The sequence below is a fragment of the Marmota monax genome, unplaced genomic scaffold, assembly GCF_021218885.2.
Source record: "Marmota monax isolate L192 unplaced genomic scaffold, Marmota_monax_Labrador192_F-V1.1 WCK01_AAM20220418_F8-fsc00068, whole genome shotgun sequence".
Lineage (NCBI taxonomy): Eukaryota > Metazoa > Chordata > Mammalia > Rodentia > Sciuridae > Marmota > Marmota monax.
The window spans coordinates 4,737,172-4,760,843 of NW_026692352.1; the positions used below are offsets into that span (position 1 = coordinate 4,737,172).

Below are 23,672 nucleotides of genomic sequence, written 5' to 3' on the forward strand. Positions count from 1 at the left end.
CAATCCTGCTGAAGTCAAAAGTCAAGAGGTGGACCTGTGTGGGACTCTCTGGAAACTTCTCTGGGACCCTCAACAGAACTGGAGGGCAGGAGTAGGATGTGGCCCTTCTCCTCTCTGTAAGGACCCACTCTCTCCCTTGAGAATGTCCCCTTCTCCTATTCCTTCTAATAAACTCATGCCTCTGAACAACATGTTTGAAAGCTCTCTGGTGTTATCCCAAGAACTGGACCTCCACAATGCCTCACCTTTGCAGCTACTTGGCCCCACAGGCAGGCCCTTGCTCTGTAACAAAGGTTGTGAGCAAGAAAATGATTTGGCAATTCAGAGCTCCCCAAGGACTTCTGAGAGACCAATTCCAGTGGAGTTATGAGGACAGAACCAAAATTCAGAGGATTAAGGAGTGATGTGAGAGGATGGAGGTAGTCTGATCTGAAAAGAAAATATCACCTATTCCCCTAAAGGAAACAAATCTAAATAGAAGATTGAATATTCTTTAACACAAGAATTTCAGAAAGGTTAGAAAAGACAATGAAGTTGAGGTCACACAGACCTTTTAAATATTGGTGAATAACTCCTGATGCTAAAGGTACCAGTTAGGCCAAAATGATTCTGAATGAAAGCTTTCATTTCTCACCTCATTTCCTAGGCAACGCAAACTAACCATCCATTCTGAGATCTGGTCTCTCCCCAGGGAGGCTGCCAACGCTGTCTCCCTGTCTCCAGTGGCTTAGAGGGAGATTTTTTTTCCTCCTACTGTATCATCAGTCCCCTCAGTGCAAATAAGGGATTCAAGGGGAGGGCAGGGGTCGAGGGAAGAGGAAAAGCTGGACTCCCACAGTTGAATCTCTTCCTCTGGAGAAGCCCTGAGGTCTTGGAAGTCTATTCATCCCTTTTGCTGAATGTTGGCAAGCTGTGCTTGCATATGAATCAGGAGGTGGGAATGGAACCTTATAAAGTCAAATTACAAATGCAGGCAGAAATTCTCTGGAAAAGTGATCCTGGTTAGAAGAATAATTATATGCTTATTCTGGGGTGGAAGGCAAAGGAGTTTTTTTCAAGTCTTTCCCTCATGGCCTCCCTCATGAATTCCTCAGAAATATAACAAACTCGAGTGAGGACAGTGGAAACTTCTTCCTCTCAGAAAGAATGTAGAGATATATAACATTTTCAACATTGACCTGTAGGGTCTCCAAGTGTCCTTGCCAACCGGGCAGTCAGCTGTGCCTGGGCCCAGGAGTCTGAGAGGAAGGGCTCCTCTTACCTTTTGCTGATACGGTACTCCACTTGCAACTGCTTTTCCCCTGATGCCACCACTGATCTCTGGAGCTGGTGGGAAGGACATGAGACAAAGTCCAGGCAGTTATGATGCATGGGGAGGGGCTGTCATGCCCACAGACATGCCCTTTATGGAAGCACAAACATAGACAATAGCCAGTTCCTTAGTCATTAGAAGATATTTTGCACATGGTACTATTTTAGGGATGGGTCAGTCTTGAAAATGAAAAAACTCAAAACAAGTGACCAAAAATCTTATCCTTAACCACAGGATCTGGCAGCTAGCAAGCACTTAATAAAAGTTTGTCTAACTGAAATGAACTGATTCTTGAATCTACTTTGTGTCTGTTAGTCTGTGATAAGAACAAGGGCTATTTCTCATCCTTCTTTGTATAGCACAGTGTGGGTCACCAGCCCTCACATAAGGTAGGCTGCACTTGGTGTTTGTTGAATTAAATGAGCTCCTTCCATAACAGCAAAGTGTGTGCTCAGAGGCAGCTGCTTCATTTGAATGATTCTAACAAAAGCCCTTCCTCACAGAGAAGCACAATCCCTTTTACTTCAACTGCCTTGATGAGGAAAAATCTATAAACAATTTGAAGTCACTGATTTAACTCAATGTCTCTATTTTGTTGTGAATATCTGGTTATATATAGCTCTTAAATAATTTTTCATAAAGTACCTCCTAATGGCAAAATCACTGAATGAGGGACCGAAAGATAAACATTACTTATTTACACGAGGATGTGTCTACTTCTGCTTCTGTCATCAGAGTAGCAGCTCTGTGAGGGCAAGGTCTTGGTCTGTTTTCACAGCTGTGCCCCCAGGGTACAGAGCTGGGCAGGGAGGTGCTCAGTATGGATTAAGCAAACAAACAGATGAACAAAACAGTGCCCTGTGCTGAAAGGTACTCCCAGGACTCAGCCAGCCCTGGTGCTTCCCAGGCAGTTGGGATTCTAGTGGGGACAGTCTACACAGCACCTCAACACATTCCTTGGCCTGTTGTTCCATAAGATTAGGATGCAGGGAATCAGGTGACTGATATTACCTCTATCCATCCTTCACTAATCGTTCCTGGTATCTCTTCCTGGGATATGCATAGAGGAGAGAGGAGGAATTCAAAAAGGACAGATGAAAGATGTTTCCTTCTGTTATTTTAGGGCAAAATCAAGGACTTAAAAAAAAAAATCCTGGGCCGGGGTTGTGGTCAGTGGTAGAACGCTTGCCTCGCATGTGAGACACTGGGTTCAATTCTCAGCACCGCATGTAAATTAAAAAAAATAAAGATCCATCAACAAGCAAAAAAAATATTTTTAAAAATTCTCCAATTAAGGAGCTACTCTGTACCTAACTCCTTTAACATTCATTTACTGTTTACCTCCAAGTCATTCAATTTATTTGTTGTCTTCTGTCCTAAGTATTCTGCTATGCATTGGAAGAACAATACATTAACCCAGAGTCCTTGACCACATGTCATATAATGGGGCCATAACAGCAAGTACAGGGTGCTGTGGAAATACAAAGATGGGCATCTAGGCCACTCTTACAGGGATAGGAAGGCTTCCCAGGATATCCATAAGACCCATTGCAATCATACAGGTAAAAAGACATCAAGAGTTTTGCAGGCAGAAAGAAGAAACAGCACAAGCCATTTACAGAAAAGAAAGCTCCCTGCAGTGGAGTGTCAAGTACAAGAGGGAGATGTGGTGAAAGGGGTGAGCAGCAGTCAGGCCATGGCGCTTTGTAAACATTTAAGGACACAGTGACCCATTAAAGAGTTAAAAGCAAGGCATTTAGAAGGAAATCTGGCTTTTAAAGATTACGCTGACTGCAGGAGGCACAACACAGGCAAAGGCATTTTAAGAAAGACAATACATGATGCTTGCTAGTTTATAGCGTGGCCAGGGAGACAGAGTACTAAACCCATGAAACAGCTACTAACATCAAACAACATATAAACGGTAGACTAGCTGGGATGGTGGCACGCGCTCAGGAGACTGAGGCAGGAGGATCATGAATTCAAAGTCAGCCTCAGCAACTGAATGAGGTTCTAAAGCAACTCAATGAGACCCAGTCTCAAAAAAAAAAAAATTTTTTTTTAAAGGGACAGAGTGTGGCCCTGTGGTTAAGTGCCACTGTGTTCAATTCTTGGTACCAAAATTTAAAAGTTAATTACCAAACAACTCATGACAAAAATTTTGAGTTCAGAGGAGGAATGCATTATTACATGTGCTGCCCCCACCAAAGTGCTCTGAAATGTAGAGTCACTCAAAGAACCAATGAAAGTAGACCAGAGCAGTTAGGACTAGCAGGCCCTAGGGAGGCGTGGGGTTTTAACAGAATCTTCCAGGGTGGGCAGGATGTGGATAGAGAAGTGATGACAGAGCAAGCTTTGGAAAGATACAGCGGAAAGGAAACAGGTAAATCCAACTCAAGCCTCTGCAGCTTCTGTGCTCAGCTGTGGGGAGTGGGGGGTTGGCGGGACACTGCCACACAAACCCAGGGCTTACTTCTGGAAGAATCAAAGGCCAGTCAGGCATCCATAACTTCTGGGGGAAGGGAGTCTGGTAAGGCTTTTGTGTGCCACATGGAAGACCTGTCCTGAAGGATTCCATGAACATCTCTGGGTGGGCCACCTGTCCCATACCATAGCAACAGAGCTGTTCTGAGTAAAAAGCCACTGCTGGCCAAATGTGACTGCTGACGCTATTGAAAATATATTGTCCCATCACCAATAGAGCTTGATCATTTCAAAAACATCATGTACAAAGATTCCAGACTTGCCCAGAGAGACTTTGGGTTAAAACGATTATTGCTGTTCTCCCTCCAGTCCATATTTGCTGCTCTGCCAGGCTGGGTCCCAGAGTGGAGATGGGAGGGCACAGCTGCAGCCCACCCAGGACAGACATGTAATGTGGGGACTGTCACTAGATTCAGGGGCTGCTTGTTACCACACGTAACTTAGGCTACAAGAATAGCAGAATGGCAACCAATCTACCTCTAAGTGTCAGTAATGACATTGCTACATGTATGACTTTCCTCTCCCTGGGCCTTAGTTCCCTCTTTAACAAGATTATGAAGTTGAACTAAATAATCTTTCCAGCTGTCAGTCTGTAAATATGTATTAGGATTTTATTCCTTGTCCCTGTCATGTTTTCCATTTCTTCTACTAATTAATGGCTGGTGTTTGGGGAAGTTTCCTTTTTATTTATTGAGGTGAGATTTACGTACAATGACAAGCATAGACCTCAAGTGGACCATTTGCTGAGTTTTTTTTTTTTTTTTTTTTTTTTTTAATATTTATTTTTTAGTTTTTGGCGGACACAACATCTTTGTATGTGGTGCTGAGGATCGAACACGGGCCGCACGCCTGCCAGGCGAGTGCGCTACCGCTTGAGCCACATCCCCAGCCCATTTGCTGAGTTTTGACAACTGTGTACAGCTATGGACTCCACACTCTTAAGAAGATACTGAGGGCACATTTTCAACATTCTAGAAAAAATCCTCTGGCACCTCATTCCACTTAATCCTTTCCCTCTAGAGGCAACTGCTGTTGTGATTTCCTCCACCATCTTATGGGCTGGCTGGCATTCTGAACCCCTGGATGATGAAGGGACTAGCTGTGGAGCCTTCCTTTCTCAAGCTCTGAATTCCAGGCACGTGAAGACACAGGAGATTTGGGGACACTCACCCATGGTTCTGCAAGCTCGCGAATTTTCTGAGCCTCTGAGTCACTGACAAAGTCATGATAGAGAGCAACATAGGGCTCTAGGTGAATGATCTCCTTCCGGATGGGCTGCAGAAGCAGGTAGGGGCTGGAATTGGTCTCATAGGAGCAGTAGAGGCTAGGGATCTGGTATTGAATGGGCTGGAAGGAAAAAATAGACTCAGCATAAAAGAAGATGGACCTAAGAGTGAAATAATCTTAGGGGAACTAAAGCATAAAACCAGGAATTTGAGAGATATTGAATATGGTTACTTGGATACTGTCCAAGGGAGCTTTATTGTTTTTCAAGGCATCAGCTTTTCCCCTTTTCACTGTCCAAATTCTAGCTTCTCACTCTGTAGCCAGGCCTATCCCCTTTCTTTTTTCCTGAGGAATCCTACCTGGGAGCCCAGGGTCTGACACAACTCCTCATATGTGTCTCTAGTCCGCAGGTGAGGTACTCTGGGTCTCTGGATGACAGTCTCAGCTACAGCCTGGTGGGGGCTCTCTGCCAAGAGCCTTTCATATTTCAACACATTCCTGGCCATCCTCTTATTTTCTGGGCCTGGGGAAAATCAGAGCAGGGAATAATACAGATTAACAAACACTAGCCCCAGAAAGTGCTACCAAGATTTCCTGCAACTTTACTGTCACAGAGGACTGGCTCTAGGACATTCTGAATAACTCCTTGTCAGTGCCCATATTCCCAGAAGAGAATCTGGTATTTAAAAAAGACTGACTTGCACCCGGTGGATCTGAAAGTGCAAAAGGTTTTGGGAAGGAAGGTGGTACCTACACTCTTAGATCCAGGGACCATGAAGATGACTGTTCTGGGATGGCATTATGGTTAGTTTTATCCATAGAATAGAAACTTCATTCATTAATTTGTTCATTCATTCATTACCCATCCATTCAATAAATGCTCAATAAACAACCAGATACTGTGCTAGAGGCTAACCTCCCAGAATTCAGAGTCTAATGACAGCTTAGAAGAAAACATGTCAGGGGCTAGGGGTTGTAGCTCAGTGAGGCACTGGGTTTGATCTTCAGCACCACATAAAAATAAATAAGTAAATAAAATAAAGATATATTTTTTAAAAAGAAGAAAAAACATGGTAAGGACAACAAACGGAAGTCCAGAGAGTCAAAGCCTATGGCACAGCGACCCAACCTGTTCTTCCCTGGGGAACCCGAAGCTAATTCATCCTCGGCTCCATTAGATCCCTCAGCATTCCTAACAGGCCTAGGCCTAGAGCAGTGCAATATGAGACAAAGGGATTTTAGATCTGGGTTCTAGGCTAATTCCCACAAGCCCTTGAGAAACCCTGAGTCTTGCTTGTGCCCACCTGTTTGTGCCCACTTTGGCTGCAAGATGTCCCATGGGTTGGCAGCTACCCATGGCCCGCTGGCCTCTGTGTATGACTCTCAGTGCATCTCAGAAGGAGGTGCTGAATTGTTCTAATGCTCCCAAAGTGTCTGAAGAGCCCCGTGTGCTTCTAACCACCACAACCACCCTGGCAAAAGAGCAAAGGAGTGCGCAGAAGTTACTATTCCTTGCTAACAAAAGGAAAAATCAGATTTTGGAGAATGGAAATGATGAGCCCAAACTCAAGTGAAAAATACTGCAAAGCTAGAATGAGTTGGGACCCTCAACTTACTAAGCCCTATTTACTCACCTGTGATAGCACACAATTTTGATTTTGGGGGGAGAGACAGAGATTTTTAAAAATATATTTATTTTTCTGTTGTAGTTGGGCACAATACCTTTATTTTATTTATTTTTATGTGGTGCTGAGTATCAAACCCAGGGCTTTGCACATGCTAGGCGAGCACTCTACCGTTGAGCCACAACTTTAGCCCCCGAGACACAGATTTTAATAGATCAAGCACAAAGAAATAAAGGAAGGCTGAGTTTTAATTTTGTTTATATTAGTAATGCTCATGAGTTTCCAGACCACTTAATAACTTCCATATCCTACTGTTCGCCAAATTATCAGAAAGGAATAATTGTTACAGTCATTGCTTTGTATCCACAGGGGACTGGTTCCAGAAATCCATAGATGTTCAAGCCCCTTATATATAATGATATAGTATTTGTATATAACCTGTGCACATCCTCCCATAAACTTTAAATTATCTCTACATTATTATTTTTCTTTTTAAAAAAAATTTTAGTTGTAGATGTATTTATTTATTTATTTTTATGTGGTGCTGGGGATCCAACCCAGTCCCTCATGTGTGCTAGGCAAGTGCTCTACTACTGAGCTACAATGCCAGCCCCATCTACATTATTTGTAATACACAATACAATGTAATGCTATTACATAGTTGTTTTACTGTTATCACCTAATGAATAATGACAAAAAAAAATTCTGTACGTGTTCAGAACAGACACCATTTTTTTCAACCATCTTCAATCTGAAGTTGATTGGGTGGTTGGGTTCACAGACGTGGAGAGCAGACTTTACTAAATGGATTCATTAAGAAGTACTGAATAAATACAGTTATAAAGTCCTACATGAAATACCTTATAAATATTAGGACAATTAAAATAGCTTTTGTGTCTTATTTGAGTATCTAAATACCTTATTAAAAGAAAACCTAGGAAGCCATTCACTACCAAAATTTTAAGCAAAATTATCCAAGCTGAGACAGGAAGCGTCTTCCTCCAGTTGAACTCATTTTGTTATCGGTAAGGCTCTCCCTGAAGGGGAATGAAGCTGAACTGTAACCACCTGGGCAGGGTGCTCGCCTAGCAAAGTGAGCTCTGGTTTTAAAGGAAAGAACAGATAGCTCTCTGTAAACAGCCAAAGTGAATAATCCTCTGAATCATGCTCCTTCCTGCACACACAGCACACATTGATTTCATTCATTCCTGGGTCTTCCAAAACCTAGGTCTTTAAAATGTCTCTGAAGAAGAAGGGAAATTGCATGGAAATGGAAGGAGACCCTCATTGTTATACAAAATTACATATAAGAGGATGTGAGGGGAAAAGGGAAAAAAAAACAAGGAAGAGAAATGAATTACAGTAGATGGGGTAGAGAGAGAAGATGGGAGGGGAGGGGAGCGGGGATAGTAGTGGATAGGAAAGTCAGCAGAATACAACAGTCACTAGTATGGCAATATGTAAAAATGTGGATGTGTAACCGATGTGATTCTGCAATCTGTATACAGGGTAAAAATGGGAGTTAATAACCCACTTAAATCAAAATGTATGAAATATGATATGTCAAGAGCTTTGTAATGTTTTGAACAACCAATAAAAAATAAAATAAAATAAAATGTCTCTGAAGAAACTGGTTCCCAGCCTAGGCTTGTTCCCTTTGAAGAACAAGCTGGGAAGGGACAGGTTGACATCTCTGCATTTTCCAACTGACTTACAAATTTCTCCCAGTGCACTGATGTGAATATACATGAGATCTCACCCAAATTTGAAATGTTCTTTAGACAACAAAATTAAAAGAATGAAAATAGATAACTGTACTTTACTTTGCAGGGATTACAGGCCAAAAGCAAAAGTCAGACCAATGGCTGGATTATCTTATCATCACTTACTGTAGAGAAGAAACTCTCGGGAGAGGCTCAGGGCACACGAAACATTTCCTGCCTTATTAAAAAAAGAAAAGAAAGTGTTAACTGTATTAAAGATATACTCTCTGACCAAATCATTCAATGGACATTTTTTAAACTATAAAATATTCTTGTTATCAAGTAGATAATAAGGCTCTTTGAAAGAAGCAGCAGGCTAGAGATGTAGAGAATTTGTGACTCTGCTGCAAAAATCAGGTGTCCTCAGACTCCTCACTTATAAATGATTTACTACCACCCTTACCAGAAGAACAAGGGTAATTTAGTAAAAATTTCTTAAAAATAAATTAAGATAAGCTTCCTTTAAGGCACTCAAATCTCAAAGTATGCAAAATGATATAATGACGGGGTATTTTGTTATTAAATTTAAATGAAACTATAAAAACTCTATTAAAATTATAATTTATTTCTAGGGTATAGAAAGTCAGAGGAAGGAAGCAAATGTTTCTCCGAACCAAAAGAGAAACATTCCCCAATGCATAAGAATTAATTGTCCCTGCAGCCATTCAACCTTGAGCTCAACTGGTCAAAAGGAAATAGGAGATTTCTAGACCAATCTGGGCAACAGAATCCCATACAGTGGGGTGCAATCCTCCTTTGGGTGCTTCCAAATGATGATTAGCTGATAAAAAATATCTTTTCAATCCTTTCATCTTACTTTAGCATATTAAGAATTCATTTTAGTGATAAAAGCAATATGCACATTAAAATATGATATGCAATGAGCAATGTGATAAAAATGACCCCCACTGAAATCCAGGCACTGCAAACACTTTGCATAATACAAAATAATAATAATTGGGCACTGTATTTAACATCTCATCTTTTGGGATGTGCTACATCAGGCTACCTTCTCTAAGTCTGTCTACATCAAATCTCCATTTTCTTCCTTGATTGAAACTCAAATCTTCTCCCCCTTTATCACATCATAACTATTCCATTTTCACTTTAACATGCAGCCATTAAGTAGGAGAGTAAAGAAAAGCACACAGACATTTTACAATAAAGACTCAGGAGCTTCCATGAGTGAACAGTATCAGCTGCGCTGAGGATACGACTGTTTTCACAGTAACATGTGGGTTTGAACCACCCACACCACCCTCATTTTTCTTAGGAAAACAAGGAAAGAAAATGGAATACGGGGGTTCTGAGGGTTTAGATCAGTGAAAGAGTGCTTGCCTAGCATTCCCGGGGCTCAATCCCCAGCACTGTAAAAATAAATAAAATAAAATAAAAAAGGAATTAAGGAAATAAAAATGGTTTATTAGCTTTGGAAACCAGGGAACTGACTCCATAGAGATTTTTTTTCAGCCTATTCTTGAATACTGCACAACTCCAGTGAGAAATGGGTTAACAATACAAAAAGATGGCAGCTGTGTACTTAGGGAACTGAACCTCTAAGTGAGGCACAGCAAGTAGTCCTTCAACAGTGCCAAGGGAAGATGACAGCTGCATGAGGCACTGAGGCTGGTGCTACAGCACAAAAACGCCAGCTCTGGAGACAGACACCAGACATGTTACAGCCGGATTCAGTGGGAGAGCACTCAAACTTCTTCCTCCATGGCAACATCATGACACAATGTCTGTGAAGAGCTATGAGTTGCTGAGAGCACAAACAAGTGATCTACAGCTACCATGACCAAACTAATTGCCTCCTAATATGAGCTTCATGATAAGTTTAGAATTTTTTTGTAGACTCCGTTTACTCACATGTGATATATGGAAATAATAAAATAAATGCCCTTCCCACTTGGTCCTATTGGGAAGATGAAATAAATTAAGAGACAAGAAAATGCTTAGAAAGTTGTAAAGCAGATGTAAAGCATTACCTTTATTATGATACAAGCAGTGAGCTTCACTCACTCCCCTACCTGGAAACAGGCAAAGGCCAAGTGATCCAAGGCATCTTCTAGGCTTGCTTCATCCTCTGTTTTCCACTCCCCATAAGAGCCTCGGAAGAGACTGACAGCCTCCTCCAGCCATGGAATGGCATGGTAGTAATCCCCCATGTCATAGGCCACCTGCAGGGACACAAGTACCACTACTAAAGGCTTAGTCCACAGGCAGAGGAAAGGAAATGATGATTTAAAGAGTAAAACAGCCTTTGGAACCCAAGAAGGCAAGTCTTAACCTTAAATTAATTTTAATTTGATTTACTGAACATCTATTATATACAAGGCATTGTACAAGGTGGAGAGGAGACACAAGAGTTGTTGCATTTAAGGACTGTATAATCTGTGAGAGAAAAGAGATATGAACTCAAGAAACCATAACGGAATGGTAGGAATGCTTGAAGGAAAACGCATAATATGCTTTGGAGAGATAGAGAAGTGAGGAGACTTGGGAGTCTAAGGTTCATGCAGGAAACGGCATCTGAGATAGCCTTCTTTGAAGAAGGAAAAGGTTTCAAGAACAGAAGTAAGGAAGAAGAGCATTTTAGGATGGGAAAATGGGCTGGGTGTGCTGGTGCACACCTGTAATCCCAGAGGCTCAGCTCTGGAGGCCGAGGAAGGAAGATCACAAGTTCAAAGCCAGCCTCAGCAACTTAGTGAGGCCCTAAGCAACTCAGTGAGACCCTGTCTCTAAATAAAATATTAAAAAGGGCTGGAGATGTAGCTCAGTGGTTGAGTGCCCCTGAGTTTAATCCCATGTATCAAAATAAAAAAAGGGAGAATGGCAAAAACAGAAGTCAAAGACAGAATATGTTCCATAGAAACAGAAAATAAACATAAGGAACGTGAGCTAAGCTAATTACAGTCTTAAATGTCACATTGTTAAGGAAGATATTACTGGTGGCAATGTGAGAAATGGATTAAATTTATTTACTTATTCAGTATTTGCTGAGCGTTATATTCTTGGTGGTCCTTGTCCTTGAAGAACTTGAATCAAATGAGGGTACAAGAGCAAACCAATCATTGTGACAAATGCATTAGACACCGCAGTGAAGGCAGAGATGGGAATGCTGTGGCAGCTCAGTGGAGTTGTTCTGATTAAATGTCAGAATGCTGGGCAATATGGCAACATGTGCCAAGCATAGCTCCTGTCTCCTAATAGCTTACGCTAACTAGAAAACCAGACCGGAAGGTGGAATTTCCTGGAAGTCATTACTGGAAACAACATGGAATTACAGTCACAGAGTTGGAAAAACTCTTACAAAATTCAGGTGTAACATCCTGACAGAATGGAACCTAGAGATATGGCAGCTTGTAGCCTAAATAGTAAATTAATTCCCATCCTAGGACTTCCATTAACCTTCTGTTTTACATTTCTGTTCCTCAAGTTTCCTCTTTGTGAAAGGATTGAGCTGAAGAATAACATTTAAAAAATGACTGAACTTTTTCTACTAAGTTAACCTTTTATTTTATTTTATTCTTTTTTCTGGTGCTAGGATTAAACCCAGACGCTCCTGCATACTAGGCAAGCACTCTACCACTGAGCTATTTATTTATTTAATAGCTATTTATTTATTTAACTATTTATTTAATGAATACTTCCATGAGCAGCTTTAAGTTCTAGCAATGTAGTCAGCTGAAATAACTGAAATTCTTCCAGAAATATTTAGATATTTTAAACAAAATACAAAAATCATTTTATTATATATTTTCAAGGAAAAAAAGGAAAATACCAGGTACCAGAAACAAAACAAAAAAAAATCTAAGAAAAATGCTGAAACAGCAAAATTCGAACATATATAATTTTAATTATAAAGTTACTTGTTATATTATTTCATGTACTCTTCTGATATTTGTAATGTTTTACCTTTCAAAATAAATAGATAAATATAGAAATAAGGATTGCCAGGAAGTTTTTCCAGAGTGATTTACTAAATTTTCAACATACGGTTTTAGTTTCAGAAAGGCCTCACTGATGAAGCTCATATTGGTACCATACATCAAACTACTTTAACTGACTTAAATTTAAATTAGCCATGAACATGACAATTGGGGTCTGATTCCACTCAGGACCTCAGAAAGGGAAAATAGTATGTAGAGAGACCCAGGGTTACCTACTCTGTAGTGGTAATTTGGAAACTGATTCCTAAAAGTTTGAAGTAGGACCTACAAAGCCCACTATCAGATCTGCTAATGAATATTGTAGAAGTCAGGAAAAATTCACTTCCTTTTAATATGCACCTTAAAATTAAAAAGCATTTACTCCATTGCTTCATTTAATTTTTTTTTTAGTTGTAGACAGATACAATACCTTTATTTTGTTTGTTTATTTTTATGTTGTGCTGGGAATCAAACCCAGTGCATTATCTGTGCTAGGCAAGCGCTCTAACACTGAGCTACAACCCCAGCCCCTCCATTACTTCTTAAGGCAAAGGTTGGCAAAGAGTATATTATAAAATGATCTCAAGTGTGATTATAACTTGTGATCAAAGACCAGTTAAACACATCATATAAGAGGTTCCTGAAGTCTATTTCCCCAAGTAATGTTACAGTGAATGGCCTCAGTTTTTTGACACTGATTTAATTTAGTATTTCCAAATACTTAGGAAACATTGCAGAGGATTCCAGAAAGTCTCAGGAGGCGGAGTTTCCATGATCTTATCTTCACATCACCATATCTTCTCCCTTTCCCCACCCATTCAGCCTGCTTTCCCTTTCCACCCAGTGGCTCATCTACTAGCAGGGGTAATCATTGGGGTGACCAAAGGATCATTTTGCCTAATTTATGTCTTTTGTCCTGGCACAATTAACAATACCCATTTCACTCTCAAGGGCATCCTAAGTATATGATCACCTCACCTTCCCATGGAAAGAACATGAGATTTGTTTTAAAGACCAAGTTCAAAATTTAGTTTGCTGCTTAGAATTGTGTAATCTTCATTATCTACACTCCCTGAATCTGGTTTCTTTCTCTGCAAATGGGGATAATATCAAATTTCCAAGTTTACTGTAAGTATGAGAAATATGTAAAAGCAATTCAGACATACTTATTTCATCCACAAGCAACTAGAGCTAAGCAATTGGCCTTCTCTCTGAATACCATTACCTTGCCTACTTGGAAGCAATCATCTGCTGTGAGGGAGAAGATCCGTCTGGGACTGTACAAGTCAGTGACGTCAGAGCCAGTGACTCTCTGAAAGACACCTCGAGCCAGGCCCTTCACATTGAGCATGTACACATCCTGCAGCCGCATCAGGGCCCGTGCTGCTCCCTCAAGGTCCTCAAAGGCTGGGAGGTCTTGTTCCACCTTCTCATAACCATCCTTAAGAACTGTAAAATTAGTAAAAACATAATTTATCCTTCAAAACAAACAGGTAATGGGCTGGGGATGAGGTAGTGGTAGAGCCCCTGCCTAGCTTGAACAAGGCCCTGAGTTCCATCCCCAGTGCCATCAAAAAAAAAAAAAAAAAGTATTAAGCATTTAATGCCTGCAAAGCATGACCACCCATTCAAATATTCCATGAGATAAGGTTTTATTTGTATTGTGTTCCCAGTTCCTGGGAATCACAGTTACTGGAACAGGGTAGAGGAACATTTAGAATGAGTAAATGAAGAACAAAATAGGCATACACCCTCACCATATTGTCCCATCTTATAACCCTAGGAATCTTGCCCTACAGGGGGACAACTTTTCTTTCTCTTCACTTTCTAAAAGCCAACAAACTTCTTAAAGTACAAGTAGAATAAGTTAGGAAAGTACTCTTGCTGCAGATGACATTGTATTTTCCCATCAAAAACTTAGTGAAATAGGAACTACCAGAAGACCACTCTTTCACACACATACCCATGGCATGATAGATCCTGTACATCCTCACAGGATCATAGTGAAGATCAGAGACTATGGACATGAAAGTGTTTTCCAATCCACAATCATATAACTTACTAACAAGAAGACCTAATTCTTTGAACTTACAAGAGCTAAGAACATCAACTAACACGTACCCACTCCATTACTCTTCATCGCATCCCACCAGAGTTCCTCTCCTTACCACTGACTGAGTCAGAAGACAGGAGTTTCCCCCTCACCCTCCAGCCCTCTTCCTCATTACCTTTGATGTTCTCACTGGCCTCCAGGCTATGTACCACATTCCTCCAGTCAGACTGCAGCCGTTTGATGAGAGTAAAGGCAAGCAGAGGGTTAGCCACAGGGGCTGCTGGGTCCTCATGGAGTGAAAGCACCTTGTCATAGAACCTGAAAGAGAGGAGTAGAATGAGCTCACCTCCTGATACAACTACTCCACTCATGGAAGTTGGTTGTATGCTGTGCATACATTAAGAGTAAAGGACAAAATGGGGCTGGGGGATGTCAGACTTCACCCTGGATAGCTCAGTGGTAGAGCACTTGCCTATCATACACCAGGCCCTGGATTTGATCCCAAGGGCAGCAGGGGTGGGGAGTAGCTAAAACTGAAATTCTGAACCTCTTGAAACTCATGTAACAGGATAACCAAAAAGCCAGGGAAGCACAAAGAATATGAAAACTACACATTCAGTAAAAGTAGGTCTGGGGTTGTGGTTGTGGCTCAGTGTAGAGCACTTGCCTAGCATGTGTGAGGCACTGGGTTGGATTCTCAGCACCACGTAAAAAATAAACAAATAAAATAAAGGTCCATCAACAATGAAAAATAAATATAAAAATAGATTTTTTTAAAAGTAGGTCTGTTGGGCACAGTAATCCTGTAATCCCAGCATCTTGGGAGGCTGAGGCAGAAGGATCACAAAATCAAAGCCAGTCTCAGTAACTTAGTAAGGCCCTAAGGAACTCAGCAAGACTCTGTCTCTAAATAAAATGCAAAAAAAGGCTGTGGAGGCATGGGGTTGTTGCTTAGTGGGAAAGTACTTGCCTTGCACATGTGAGGCCCTGAGTTCGATCCTCAGCATCACATAAAAGTAAATAAATAAAATAAAGGTATATTTAAAAGGGAGACAGGCTGGGGATAGGCTCAGTGGTTGAGAGCCCCTGGGTTCAATCCCCAGTAACAAAATTAAAAATAGGTCTATCTACTTGTTTGTTCACTGAATGAATAAGTCTATACTAAATGCTGTATGTCATGCTAGGTCTTAGAGATACAAATAATTTTTTAAAAGTAAGTCTTTTTATTCTGTTATCACCCTATATACAATACTTAGTGTCTGGCAGAAACTCAAAACACTGTTGAATAAATTATGATAACTGGGGCTGGGGATGTGGCTCAAGTGGTAGTGCGCTTGCCTGGCATGCGCGGGGCACTGGGTTCGATCCTCAGCACCACATAAAAATAAAATAAAGATGTTGTGTCCACCAAAAACTAAAAAAATAAATATTAAAAAATTCTCTCTCTCTCTTAAAAATTATGATAACTATGACACATGCTATGAGAAATTAAACATATAATCTTATGTGAGCTTGCAAGCAGTTCATCTAACCCAGTTAGAAAAGGTGAGGAAAGACTTCCCAGAAGAGAGAGCATTTAATCTGATTCTTGAAGGATTTGTTAAAATATCAGTGGTTACTACTTACTAAGCCCTTACCATGATTGGGCATTCTTTAATATACTGCCTCATTTAATCCCCCCAACAACTCTTAGTGTATTTATTTTGCCCATTTATGGGAGAGGAAACTGGAACAAGGCCACATTGTTAGTAAATGGCAAAACCAGAAATGAACCCAAGTCTGCCTAACTCAGAAGACTGAGTTCTCAGCTGATTCTGCCACATTTCCTGTGGTGATTGAACAAAGAGAGGAACAATCTTCTTTGAGCCAACAGGGGTCAGTGTATACAAAGGGGCAGAGACTTGACCTATATTTATTCATTTTAACCTATTAATCTATCTGGTTAGTTTCTAGATGTCAGACTCCACGCTGGATAGTGGGAATACAGAAGAAAGATAGAGCCAATGCACGAAAAGTTTATGGACCCCCCAAAATATATTTCTCATCACTGTGTGTACCCAAGTTCAATTCATATTTCTATGCAAAAATGAATGAAATATACTTTTATAGAAGCTGAGGAAAAAAATTTTAATAAAAACCTGACCTCAAGGACTCACAGTCCAGTGGGTAAAACAGACACAAATAATTATATTACAGATGCAATACCAGGTTTAAGAACAAGACATAGTGGGGAGTACAGAGACAGGGTGGTTAATTGGCCAGATTAGGTCAAGGGAGGTTTTAAGAGACAAGTGAGAGTGGAATCACTTTATTTTTACATACATAAATCCATGAGAGGGTGGGGAGGATTCAGAAGTGGAAGGGACTGGAGACAGAAAGACCAGGGAGGAGGTCCCTTCAAAATTGTACAAGAGATACGGGAGTCTACAACAGTGATTACAGAGGCAAAAGATGGGATGGATTCAAGGGAGATATTCAGGAAGAAGACAATGTAGAAGCTGGTGATGATTGTAATGGGGAATAGATTGGGATTGTCCAGTTCACTTCCAACTTTTCAGATTGGTGACATTTGCAGAAAAGGGCTGGATATGATGGGACCTGAAGTGATCTTCTTTCCAAATATTCTATCTCTTCCTTGTATGTCCTACAATAGTGTTCATATTAGCAAAAGATGCTGCTTTCTCTCCTGGCATACTGTGGTCATTCTATTTCCAACACATTGATGGAATTTATATGATTGAAATCTATTGGTTATATTTAATAGGGCAGGTTAAGGATGTTAGTCCTGTCCTTTTAGAGTGTTTTCCCTTTATCTAAATATTATTAATTTCAAAAATAATATAATAACAGAAAGAAAAAAAAGTATGTGTTCAAGGTGAGAATATGAATGTGTCCAAGAACACATGAGACTATGAGTCTTTTGGGAAGAATGAGCAAGTAGAATGGCATGAACAAGAAGAAGAGAGGGCTAGCAGGGCAAAAGGATTTCAATCCCTGGATGCAGAGTCTGATCTGAGGATTTCTAAAGACTGGGGCTCTCAACTAAGAAAGGGGGCCTGAAACAGAAGTGACTAGCCCAGAAGTTTCTGGGAAGAAGAATGTTCAATTCAACATAAATTAAGGAACAAGAACCTGGGCCTGGGTGACCCAGGCAGGACATGGGATGTCTGTCAAGTTCCGGGATGTCTCTGATCCCAAAGACAGGGCAGTCTGTGAGCTGCTACTCCAGGGTTTTGAAACTAAATCAGCCTCCAGGGTGTGGGATCATTTCACTGCCCATTATTTCCTGTTTTGGCTCCATATGGAACTATTTAGTAAAAGATATTCCACTGCTAGACGACAAAAAATGTACAAGCAGAGACTTGGGCCGAACCCAGCTTAAAAAGCAAGTCCAGGAACAATTGAGACTGAGTAGGCAGTGATTTTATAAGATGTTGGACAGGGAAGAGCGGGGAGGAGGCCCGAGACTTACTTGGACGCAGTCTCCAACCCACCTTCAGTTTCAAACTCTATAAAATAAAAAGTTAGTCTAGTCTAGAAGGTCTCTATATGTCCCTTCGACACGCACATTCCATTATTTCTTCCCCCACCTTGACCACGACTGAGTAGACTCCTCATTAGCTTAAAGACTAACTTTTAACAGGCATCTGAGAAAACTGAGGCATGAAGGGAAAGAAGCAAGGCAGAGAGATGAATATTTGCTCTAAGCCATCCATCAAATTAAAAGTACTGTCTATATCTTTGTTTTCTTTCACCCCACTTTCCATTTTGGGGTTGATTTGTTTAGGTCAGGAGTTTGATCTTTACTAGAGCACATCAACCCAATCCACTGTTCAAATATGCTGGGTTTTTTTTTTTTTTTTTTTTTTCTGTTCCACAAAGAAAAAAGGGGAAAAAATATATTGACTGAAATCTGAGGTTGGTTTGGAATCCAAAAATTGGCCCTATGCCCAGTGTCTGAGCAAATAGCTAGCTTCCAGAGACTGAGTTATGGGATGCTGAATTCAAACCTCAGGGTTTCTTAAATGGCTTTTTGCTTTAACAAACGTTTCTGAGAGTGGAAAATCTGATCCTTTTCTTCAAGAATTTGCACAGAAAATTTGCAACCCATTTCCTGCATAAAACATAGCCTTGGTTGGTTATCTGATCCAGGACATGGCTGTTTCAACTCAGTGTGTTTCTTCTTTGAAACTCAGAAATGGCTTTGTCTCAGTGCTTCTGAGACATTCTGAATACTTAATTCTTAGTCCAGAAAAAAATTGTTTCTAATTCTAAATCTATTCACACTTCATAGTTTTTAAACTGCAACAACAACAAAAAAAAAAACTATAGGTTAACTATATATGTATGGGTAATATATGGATTATGCTAGAATATAATGATAGATACTATAACTAGTATAAATTTTATTCATTTACTTGGGGTAGGGAGTCGTTTCAACATTCAAAAATATTTCATTTCCCAACTTAGAAATTCAAAAAATATAAACTGGGGGCTTTAGAAATAACATCTGAAATTACATAAGATTACCATATTGGAGGTACAGAAAAGCGAGCAGAAACTGCCCAAAATTCAGGTTTTAAAAAGCAAATATTTCACTGGGTTTTTGAGTATAACTAGAGAACAGAATTAGAGTCTCCAAAATATCAAACTTCACAATTTTACAACTTAATCAAACTTTACAAAATAAAATGTTCATAAATTATCTGAGAAACAGATTTAGAACTTTTCTAATTGTTTTTTCTATCTGGCCTCTTAGAATTCTAGCAAATGCTTAGAGCCAACAGTGGGGATTAATTTCATCAGCCAGTCCTAATGAACAATAATCAGGTAGCATTAACATTTGTCAAGTAATTATTACATGTCACACACAATGATAAATACCTTTACACAGTAATCAATCCTTACAACAATCCTATGAGGGGGGTAGCACTATTTTTATCATTATTTGATAGACAAGCTGCTTAAAGCTTCAAGGGATAAGGGAACATGTCCAAGGCCAGAGTCTAGAATTTAAACAGAGGTCTACTGAACTCTTGAATCCAGGCACTGAGCCATCACATACTCTGGCCACTAACAAAACCTCCTGCAGTTATGGGGCTTGGTCTGTGTCCTGGCATATCAGACAAAGCAAGCAGGACGGACATTGCAGCATGATGGAAAGAACATTGGGTAAACAGGGTCAAGAGAACTATATCCTATCATGGATTTGCTAGCTCCTAGATTTATAATCTTGGACAAGCTACTAGATGATCTCTCATTTACTAAGAGCATAAAACAAACCTAAGCATTGTGAGAATCAAATGAAATAAGGTTTATGCAAGGCCTCCCACTGTGACAAAACTGTGACAAGCCGCTCACACATCTCCAAATTCTCTTCTACATGGACTCTCACACAGCCAGCCAGAGTCCCACACACCTTTTCCCCGTGTCACTCCAGAATCAGTATTAATATCACACACACTCAAAGTTTTTTTAGTGTAGATGGACACAATATCTTTTTAATTTTTTATATGGTTCTGAGGATCGAACCCAGCGCCTTACATGTGATAGGCAAGCACTTGACCACTGAGATACAACCACAGCCCTCACTGAAAGTTTTATAACAGCTCATTGTGTTGTCTCAGCTGTATACATCTGACAGGGTCACTTGTATAAGTACAATTTTAGCATGCTGAATAGCGAGATGGTCACAATCACTGCTTCTTACAGGGTTGTGGGTTTCTCAATGTCCCAAGCAGAGAAGGCATAACACATAGTGATACATATGGTACTATATACAAACATTCATCTTTCATCATTTGACGCTGAGTTAATACATGATCATCATGTCCCAGAATCCCCAGCTTTATAATAATTTATCCCATATTGTGTAGTTTTTTGCTTGGATAGCAAAAAACTGAGCATCTGCCTATTAATGCTACCCTCAATATCTTCTAGCATCAAGTAGGGCTTTTCAAAGTGTTTTCTTGGTGTCAAATACTTTCACACACATATAACATCTCAGTTACCATTTATTTAGTATTTAGTAGGTTTGGAGATCACACTGAGCCTTAGAGTTACTCCCAACCTCAAGAAACAATGTCTCCCCACCCAGGCTCCTTGGAGGCTCCCACCCACCACCTGAGCAGCTTTTTCGTGTGTAAAGAGAAGGAAAGTTTGGCACGGTAGGGGGTGGGAGACACCTGTAATTCCAATGGCTCAGCTCTGGAGGCTGAGGCAGAAGGATTGAAAGTTTAAAGCCAGCCTCAGCAATTTAGCAAGGCCCTAAGCTACTTGGCAAGACCCTGTCTCTAAATAAAAAATATGAAAAAGGGCTGAGGATGTGGCTCAGTGGTTGAATGCCCCTGATTTCAATCCTGGGAGAGAGAGAGAGGAAAACAAGGGAGAGAAAATATATCTTTGATTAACAATAATAGAATAATAGTGCTAAAGACCCAAACTCTTTTATGACATAGTTAGGTCTTTTCACCATTTTATCCCCAGTGCCTGGAACAGTGCAGGGCTTAGAGTGGGCACTCAAACATATGTGTTGGATGAATTAATAAAGCATTATTCATATAGTGATCTGCACAATTATTTGTCATCTTTCATATGCACAGTATGATATCCATATTGTGTCCCAGTGACACATCCATCTCTTACGTGGTAGCAGAATGTCATCTGATTCCTCATACTAAACATCAGTTTGCTGGGTCACATAGTACTTCACAGTGGGGGCTCAAAAAGCTAATACACAGGGCTGTGGCTATAGCTCAGTGGTACAGCAATTGTTGGGCATGTGTGAGGCCCTGGGTTCCATCCTCAGCACCACATACAAACATAAATAAATAAAATAAAGGTATTGTGTCCATCTACAATTTAAAAGAAAATCCAATACACGTTGAGATACAGCATCACCCTGTTCTCACACCAACTCACTCTGGCAGTGTCTCTATTTCAATGCAACATTTCCCGTGCCTGTGGCAATGTGACACAGAGCCTGAGGTCCCACACAGCTCGACACAGCTCTTGTGAGGTCCCACTTGGCCCTACAGACAGTCACCCCGCCACACTTTCCCACAGAGTATCAATTTCTCTGTGTGAGGCTGCATCTGGTGTGTGTGTGTGTTCCCACATGGTGTGCAGTATGAAACAGCTCCCCCACGGTGTCCAAGGGTCCCGCATACAGTGACAGTGGCTCTGTAGGTCACACTGAGCCTCAGAGTCACTCCCCACCCCAGGCCACAGTGTCTGCCACTCAGGGTCCTCGGCGGCGCTCACCCTCCACGCCCTCACCTGGTCAGGTCCCTCAGTCGCGCCTCCTCCCCGCGCAGGTAGCGCCGCAGCAGCCCCAGCAGCCGGCGCTCGGGCGCCAGGGCGCGCGCCACGCAGGTCAGCGCCGAGAACGTGTCCTCTCGCGCCGCTACCCCCGCCGGGTCCTCGGCCCGGAGCGCCAGCACCGCCAGCAGCGCCGCCAGCCTCGCGGCTGGGCCCATCGCCGGCGCTCGCGAGTCCCCTCAACGTCCCGCCCGTCGGCCCCGCGCTCCTGCCTGCCCCGCCCCTCGGCCAACTCCCCGCCCCGTCTCGTCCCGCGCCAGGCGCAGCGCGGGGTTCAGACGCCTAGCGCCGCTCCACCTGCCCCTGGTGCACCTCGGTGTCCGCCCACCCGACACTAAATCGCAGTCCCCGGAAGATTTCCTCTGTGCCGGTCACAGTGGGGAAATTGAGGCAGGAGGTGTAGTGAGCAATGAATTCACTGGTCCAGGGCTGCACAATACCATCCCCCAAATATTCACCCCTCGGGTTCAAGAGGTGGAAATACACACCTGGATTCTGGTGGGGAGGCGAGAGTAAGTGATGCGGTACGGTGATAGCGGTGCGGGTGAAACGGTGAGAGAGCAGATGTCAAATGGCAAACAGCAAACACTTCGCAGATATCACCCCTGAGCTATCTTGAAGGATGAATAGCACAGGACTTATAGAACTTAAAACCTAGGGATCCTACGTCATTACACAATATGCCTGTTGTGTATCTTAAAAGTCACTTAAGCAAACAACAATATTCTACCAGGTTATTTATTTTTGCCCCTTTTATTAAATTCCCAGGCAACGCTCATTTATTTTCATGCAACAAATATTAGCATTTATGCTATTGTGTTTAGGATATAGAAAAATAGCAGATCCAAACCAGTACTCACATGGGCAGATGGAAATATTTACAAAACCCATAAAAAAGTGCTTTCCTCTGGCAACCGTTGGCACATACCTGTAATCACAGATACTGGAGAATCTGAGGTAGGAGGATCCCAAGTTTGAGGCCAGCCTGGGCAATTTAGTGACACCTTGTCTTAAAAATAAACAAGGGCTAGTGGGGTAGTACCATGGTAAGTGCCCTGGGTTCAATCCCCAGTACCGCAAAAATAAATAAATAATGAATTAAAATTTTTAAAATGCTGTCAGATAATCGAGGGCTGTGTGATGTGCCACGGCAGCACTGAGAAGGGAGCCCACCCCTGTTTATAGGTGGTGGAGAGGGTTTCACAGATGTGTATTAGTCCAACAGGATGAAAAGGAATTAATTGCCTGGATGATGACAGGCAAATGGGGTTTTCCTGGCAGACGGTATCTATGTGTACCAAGATTTGCAGGTGGAAAATAGTTTGAATTCCAAAAATGATGAAACGCTCAGGATGGTTGGGACTGCCAGGTTGTGAAAGCCTGTGCATGTCATACAAAGAAAACGTAGCCACTCTCCTCTGAAAACCCAATAGAATTTTTAAAGGTTATGATACTAGTAATAACAATAGCAACCGTAAAATAATAAATACTAAGTTCTCCCTGTTGGCAACTGTCCCAAGCATCCTACATGTACTAACTCCCCTGGTGGTGGCCTCCAGAAGTGGGGGAGAGGGAAAGAGACATGCGGGGGAGGTGTCAGGGATAAGATACAGTCCATTGCAAGTGTACAGAAATACAATAGAGTTTTGTATACTGATATTGTATCCTGTCATCTTATTGAACCTGTTTATTAGGTCTAATGATGCTTTTTATTTCTTATGATTTTATAGATTTTATTATTTTAAACTATCTGAAAGTAGTTTATTTCTTCTATTTCAGTTTGTTTATTTTTTTTTAATCTGGTGCTGAGGATTGAACCCAGTGCCCCACAAGTGAGGGTCAAGCAGTCTACCACTGAGCCACAACCCCAGCCCCTTTTTTCTTTCTTTCCTTGTTTTATTGAACCTAATTGATGGGGGTGGTACTTCTAGTGTAATGTTGAATAGAAGAGACAAG

The 23,672-nt window shown here is 41.3% G+C and overlaps 1 protein-coding gene across 1 annotated transcript in view; it reads right to left on the reverse strand.

Annotated features, from left to right (window-relative positions):
• The window catches only part of P4ha3 (prolyl 4-hydroxylase subunit alpha 3), a 33,880-nt gene extending 12,006 nt beyond the window's left edge, over positions 1-21,874 (reverse strand). The window contains exons 1-8 of the mRNA XM_046441955.2: positions 21,675-21,874; positions 14,572-14,714; positions 13,569-13,792; positions 10,442-10,591; positions 8,538-8,589; positions 5,383-5,546; positions 4,967-5,143; positions 1,262-1,326 (exon numbers count right to left, since the gene is read on the reverse strand). Of these exons, the coding sequence (XP_046297911.1) occupies positions 1,262-1,326; positions 4,967-5,143; positions 5,383-5,546; positions 8,538-8,589; positions 10,442-10,591; positions 13,569-13,792; positions 14,572-14,714; positions 21,675-21,874 (1,175 nt within the window). The remainder of the gene's footprint in view (positions 1-1,261; positions 1,327-4,966; positions 5,144-5,382; positions 5,547-8,537; positions 8,590-10,441; positions 10,592-13,568; positions 13,793-14,571; positions 14,715-21,674) is intronic.
• Between the last annotated feature and the right edge of the window lie 1,798 nt (positions 21,875-23,672).